This window comes from Sturnus vulgaris, unplaced genomic scaffold, assembly GCF_052056855.1.
Source record: "Sturnus vulgaris isolate bStuVul1 unplaced genomic scaffold, bStuVul1.hap1 Scaffold_141, whole genome shotgun sequence".
Lineage (NCBI taxonomy): Eukaryota > Metazoa > Chordata > Aves > Passeriformes > Sturnidae > Sturnus > Sturnus vulgaris.
The window spans coordinates 275654-281595 of record NW_028276063.1 but is presented as its reverse complement, the minus strand read 5'-3'; the positions used below and the strand labels follow the sequence as shown (position 1 = coordinate 281595).

At 61.2% G+C, this 5942-nt stretch overlaps 1 protein-coding gene across 1 annotated transcript in view; it reads right to left on the bottom strand.

The window, feature by feature from the left end:
* Nucleotides 1-990: 990 nt before the first annotated feature.
* Nucleotides 991-5942, bottom strand: part of LOC148219376 (uncharacterized) — a 69340-nt gene continuing 64388 nt past the window's right edge. Inside the window, exons 2-4 of the mRNA XM_088157649.1 lie at nucleotides 3975-4104; nucleotides 2748-3065; nucleotides 991-2130 (exon numbers count right to left, since the gene is read on the bottom strand). Of these exons, the coding sequence (XP_088013775.1) occupies nucleotides 1424-2130; nucleotides 2748-3063 (1023 nt within the window). The 5' untranslated portion in view covers nucleotides 3064-3065; nucleotides 3975-4104 and the 3' untranslated portion in view covers nucleotides 991-1423. The remainder of the gene's footprint in view (nucleotides 2131-2747; nucleotides 3066-3974; nucleotides 4105-5942) is intronic.

Sequence of the window (5942 nt, the reverse complement as noted above, 5' to 3'; positions counted from 1 at the left end):
TCGTGCCCTTGCGCCGCTTCCGGGTTTGAAGGACCCGCCCCCTCCCAGCCCGCCCTTTCCCGTCGAGAGCCAATCAGAGATGAGCACCCAGCACAGGCCACGCCCACGCGGGAGCCGGACAGCGCCCCCTGGCGGATCCGGAACGGGACAGCGCCCCCTGGCGGATCCGGAACGGACAGCGCCCCCCTGGCGGATCCGGAACGGGACAGCGCCCCCTGGCGGATCCGGGGGGGGAACCGCCGGGACCTCTCCCCAAAATGGGGGAGCCTGGACCCCCCCAAATCATCCAAAACTCCCCAGAACCCCCCTAAAACCCGCCCGGGACCGCCCAGCCCCCCCAAATCCCTCCAAGCCCCCCCCAAACCCCACTGAAACGCCCCAAACCCCTCCCAGCCCCCCCAAAATCTCCCCAGTTTCCCCCCAAAACCCCCTCAAAATCACCCAAAACGACATCAGAGACCCGGTTTTATTGGGGGGGAGGGTCTGCCATCCAAAAACAGCCAAAACGCCCCAAAACTGCCCCCAAACCACCCAAGACCCTCCCAACCCCCCTCCAAATATCCCCAAATCCCCAAATTCCCGAAACCCCCAAAAAACACCCCAAACCTAAAAACCTCCCCAAAACCTCCCAAAACTCCCCCTAAATCCCCGCTGAAATTCCCTGAAACCCACCTAAAAACCACAAAACCTCCCCCAAAACCCCCAAATCCCCCAAATTCCACGGGGTTTTTATTGGGGAGGGGTCCGCAGGGGGTGCAGCAGCCCGGCCATCCCAAAAACTCCCCAAAACCTTCCCAAGAGCCTCACGAAAGCCCCCCCAGATTCCCCCCAAACCCCTCAAAACTCCTCAATTCCGCCCCAAAACCTGCGCAACGCCCCCCAAATTCCCACAAAAACCAGAAATTCCTGCCAAATCCATCGGGATTTTATTGGGGAGGGGTCCGCAGGGGTGGGGGGGGTATTGGGGAGGGGTCTGCAGGGGGGGGTTTATTGGGGAGGGGTCTGCAGGGGGGTGGGGGGTTTATTGGGGAGGGGGTTTATTGGGGAGGGGTCCGCAGGGGGTGCAGCAGCACGGCCATCGCAAGACACCCCCCCCCCCAAATCCCAAAAAAAACCAAAAAAAGCCCCCAAAAACCGCAAAATGCCCCCAAACCCATGGGGTTTTTATTGGGGAGGGGTCTGCAGGGGGTTCAGCAGCACGGCCATCGCAAAGACACACGCCCCCCCCCCCCCCAAAATCCCCAAAAAAAGCCCCAAAAAACCGCAAAATGCCCCAAACCCATGGGGTTTTTATTGGGGAGGGGTCTGCGGGAGGTTTATTGAGGAGGGGTCCGCAGGGGGTGCAGCAGCACGGCCCGGCCCAGCAGCCCCTCCCCCAGGCCGCCGGGGGGCAGCACGAAGCCCCCTCCCCAGCGGCGCGGGCTCAGCTCGCCCAGTTGGCCATTGCTGGCCCCGAGCTCGCCCAGAGCCCAGAGCTGCGGCCGGGGCTCTTCCCCTGCAGGGCCAGCACCAGGACCCCCGACCCAAATCGGGATCCCCGACCCAAATCCGGGAGAGAATCGGGCTGGGAGCACTCCTCAGAGAGAGACCCCTCCCCAAAATGGGCCCATCCTCGGGCTGGGGCCCCCGCCCCAAATCCGGGACTGAATCGGGCTGAGACCCCTCCCCAAATCGGGGACCCCCGCCCCAAATCCGGGACTGAATCGGGCTGGGACCCCTCCTGAGATCGGGACCCCGACTCGAAATGGGAGGAGCCCTCCTGGGTCTGGGACCCCTTCTCGGTCAGAGACACCTCCCCAAAATGGGACCCCTCCTCAAATGGGGGCCCCTCCCAATCCGGTACCCCTCCCCAGCTCCATGAGTGCCCCCAGACCCTTCCTGCACCCCCTGGGGAACCCCTAAACCGAGACCCCTCCCCAAAATGGCACCCTTCCCCAAACAGGGACCCCTCCCCAAACTGGGACCCCTCCCCAGCCCCACGAGCGCCCCCAGACCCCCCCTGATCCCCCCCCGGAACCCCCCAAAAGCGAAGCCCCCTCCCCAAAATGGGCGTGGAAGACGTTGGGGATCTCGGGGTCCTGCCGGAATTGGGGTCCCAGCGGCTCCTGGGGGGCACGGCCACGATCACCCCTGGGGGGGAATTTGGGGTTCACGGGGGCTCAGGGACCCCCCCCCCCCCGGGTCATTGGGTACCTAAACCCCCAATTTGGGGGGGCTGGAGATGTTTGGGGGGATTTAGGGGGGTTTTGGGGGGGCTGGAGATGTTTCGGGGGAGTTTTGGGGGGAAATTGGGGTGCTCAGGGGGGTGTTGGAAATGTTTTGGGGGGATTTGGGGGCATTGGAGATGTTTTTAGGGAGATTGGGGCCAGTTTGGGGGAGGTTGGAGAAGTTTCGGGTGGATTTGGGGGGGTCAGGGGGTTTTCGGGTTCAGAAAGTTTGGGGGGATTTTGGGGGTGTCAGGAGGATTTTGGGGACCCCCTCACCGTTGAGCAGAGTCCAGTAAGCCTTGGAGCCTGTGGTGTTTCGGGGGAATTTTGGGGTTTTGGGAGTTTTGGGGGGTCAGGGGGATTTAGGGGGCTCAGGAGAGTTTGGCTATTTTGGGGACCCCCTCATTGTCCAGCAGAGCCCAGTGTGCTTTGTGCCCCTGAGGTGGGATTTGGGGCGATTTGGGGGGTCAGGGTATCTTGAGAGGTCAGACAGGTTTGGGGGTTTTTGGGTATTTTTGGGTATTTTGGGCCCCCCCTCACCGTTGAGCAGGGCCCAGTGAGCTCTGTGCCCCTGAGGTGTTTTTGGGGTATTTTTGGGATGTTTTTGGGATGTTTGGGGGATATTTTTGGGGTGTTTTTGGGGTGTTTTGGGGACCCCCTCACCGTTGAGCAGGGCCCAGTGAGCTCTGTGCCCCTGAGGTGTTTTTGGGGTATTTTTGGGGTGTTTTTGGGATGTTTTTGGGATGTTTGGGGGGATATTTCTGGGGTGTTTTGGGGACCCCCTCACCGTTGAGCAGGGCCCAGTGAGCTTTGTGCCCCCGGCGGCAGCACGGGGCGTGGTTGCTGTCCTCGTCATAGCTGGGGGTCAAGGGCAAGGACCCAGACCCAAAACCACAAACCCCGACCCCCAAAACCCCAAATGGAGCCTCCAGACCCCAAATGAGACCCCAGACCCCAAATGGAGCCCCCAGACCCCAAATGGAGACCCAGATCCCAAATGGAGACCCCAGACCCCAAATGCAGCCCTCAAACTCCAGATGGAGCCCCTAGACCCCAAATCCTGACCCCAGACCACAAATGGAAACCCCAGATCCAAAATCCCAACCCCAAAGGATACAGGTCCAACAGGGGCTGTCCCAGACCCCAAACCCCAATCCCTGGCCCCAAACTCCAAACCTCAAATAATCCCAAATAACCTCAAAGGATACAGGACCAGCAGGGGTCTCCCCAAACTCCAAATAACCCCGAAATAACTCCAAACCCCAAATCCCGACCCCAAATAAGCCCAAAGAATATGGGACCAGCAGAGGTCTCTCCAAATCCTGATCCCAAATAACCCCAAACCCTGACCCCAAACCCCAAATGACCCCAAAGGATACGGGACCAGCAGGGGTCTCCCCAAACCCCAAATAACCCCAAAATAACCCCAATCCCTGACCCCAAATCCCAAATAACCTCAAATAACCCCAAATGACCCCAGATGACCCCAAACCCCAAAGCAGGGGTCTCCCCTAAACCCCAAATAACCTTAAATGACCCCAAACGACGCAAAATAACCCCAAAGGATATGAGACGAGCAGGGGTCTCCCCAAACCCCAAATAACCCGAATAACCCCAAATAACCCCAAAAGATACGGGACGAACAGGGGCCTCTCCAAATAACCCCAAACCCTGCCCCAAATAACCCCAAAGGATACGGGACCAGCAGGGGTCTCCCCTGAACCAAAACAACCCCAAATCCTGACCCCAAATAACCCCAAAGGATACGGGACCAGCAGGGGTCTCCCCCCCAGGAGGTGCCGCAGGACCCGGCCCCTGTTGGGCCCCCCCAGCCCCCCCTGGAGCAGCTCAGCCCGGCAGGGAAAGAGTTCCTGGGCCAGGGCGGCCATCTGGGCAGCTGGGGGGAAAAACCCCAAAAGTGACCCTAAAACAACCCCAAAAACCCCCCAAAACCACCCCAAAGCCACCCCATAAACCCCTGAGACACAGTGACCCCATAACGACCCCACAGTGACCTCACAGTGACCCCAGTGACAGTTCATGGGCCAGGGCGGCCATCTGGGCAGCTGGGGGGGAAAAACCCCAAAAGTGACCCCAAAATAACCCTCAAAACCCCCAAAACCACCCCAAAACCATCCCATAAGCCCCTGAGACACAGTGACCCCACAGTGACCCCAGTGACAGTTCATGGGCCAGGGTGACCATCTGGGCAGCTGGGGGGGAAAAAACCCCAAAAGTGACCCCAAAATAACCCTCAAAACCCCCAAAACCACCCCAAAACCATCCCATAAGCCCCTGGGACACTGAGATCCCCACGACCCCCCATAATGACCCTACAGTGACCTCAAAACCCCCAAAAGTGACCCCAAATCCCCCTGAACATCCCCAATGACCCCAGGACCCCCAACCCCCCCCCCCCAAACTCCCCAAATCCTCCCCAGACACCCCAAAATCCTCCCCAGGACCTCTCAGGACCCCAAAAACCCACCCAGAACCCCCAAATCTCCCCCAGGACCTCCCCAGGACCCCCTGAGACCCTAATCGGGCTCAGCCCAGAATGTCCCCAAAGACCCCCCAGACCTCTCCTCAAACCCAACCCGGGACCCCTTAGAGTCTCCTAGATTCCCCAAGACCCCCCCCGAACCCCTCCCAGAACCCCCAGACTCCTCCCCAAACCCTCTGAGAACCGACCCCAGACCCCCCCCCCCAAGATCCTCCCAGAAGCCCCCACGAACCTCCCCAGACCCCCCTAAGATCCCCCCAGGCCCCCCAAAATCCTTCTTAGGACCCCCAGTCTCCTCCAAGACCCCTTCTAGGACCCCCAACCCCTCCCAAAACCCCTCAAGACCCCATCCAGGACCGCCCCAAGACCCCTTTTAGGACTCCCACACCCCTAGAACCCCTCCCAAAACCCGCCCAGACCCCCTCAAGGACACCCAGACCCCATCCAGGACACCCTACACCCCTCCCTGACCCCGCCAAGACCCCTCTTAGGACCCCCAGACTCCCTCCGGACCCCACCCAGGACCCCCCAGACCCACCCAAAACCCCTCTTGGGACCCCATCCCCCCAACCCCCGCCCCTCCCCCACCTGTCCTGCACCGCCCCAGCAGCTCCCGGATCCCTCCGTCCTCTCCCAGCGCCTCCCGCAGGACCCGCCCGAGCCCGGGGAGGGTCCCGGGGGTCCCGGGGGGTGGGGGGGGAGGGGGGCGCCCGCTCCATGCCCGGCCCCGGGGTCAGAGGGCGCCACTCCCGCCTGGCCTCTGATTGGCTGGAGTGGCGGGGGAGGCGGGCATTGCTGGGGAAACCGCGCTCTGATTGGTTGGTTCGGGGAGAGGCGCGCTGCTATAGGCTGGAAGGGCCCACCCACGCCGCGGTGGCGGGAGAGCGTGAGGAGAGAGCGGAGGAGGGCACTGAGGTGGGGAAATGGGGGAATTTGGGAATTTAGGGGAGAATCTGAGGGGAATTGAGGGATTTGAGAGGAATTGAGGCGTCTCAGGTGCGTTTGGGGCGGCTGAGGAGGGAGGTGAGGTGGGGGAAATGGGGAAAATGAGGGGGTTTGGGGGTAATCTGAGGGGAATTGAGGGGAATTAGGGGAGGCTTTGGGGGGAGCTGAGGAGGGGCCGGGGGGAAATGGGGGAATTTGGGGGGGTCTGAGGGGAATTGAGGAGTCTAAGAGGAATTGAGGGTAACTGGGAGGGTTTAGGGGGTCTGGGGTGGATTTGGGGGTCAGGG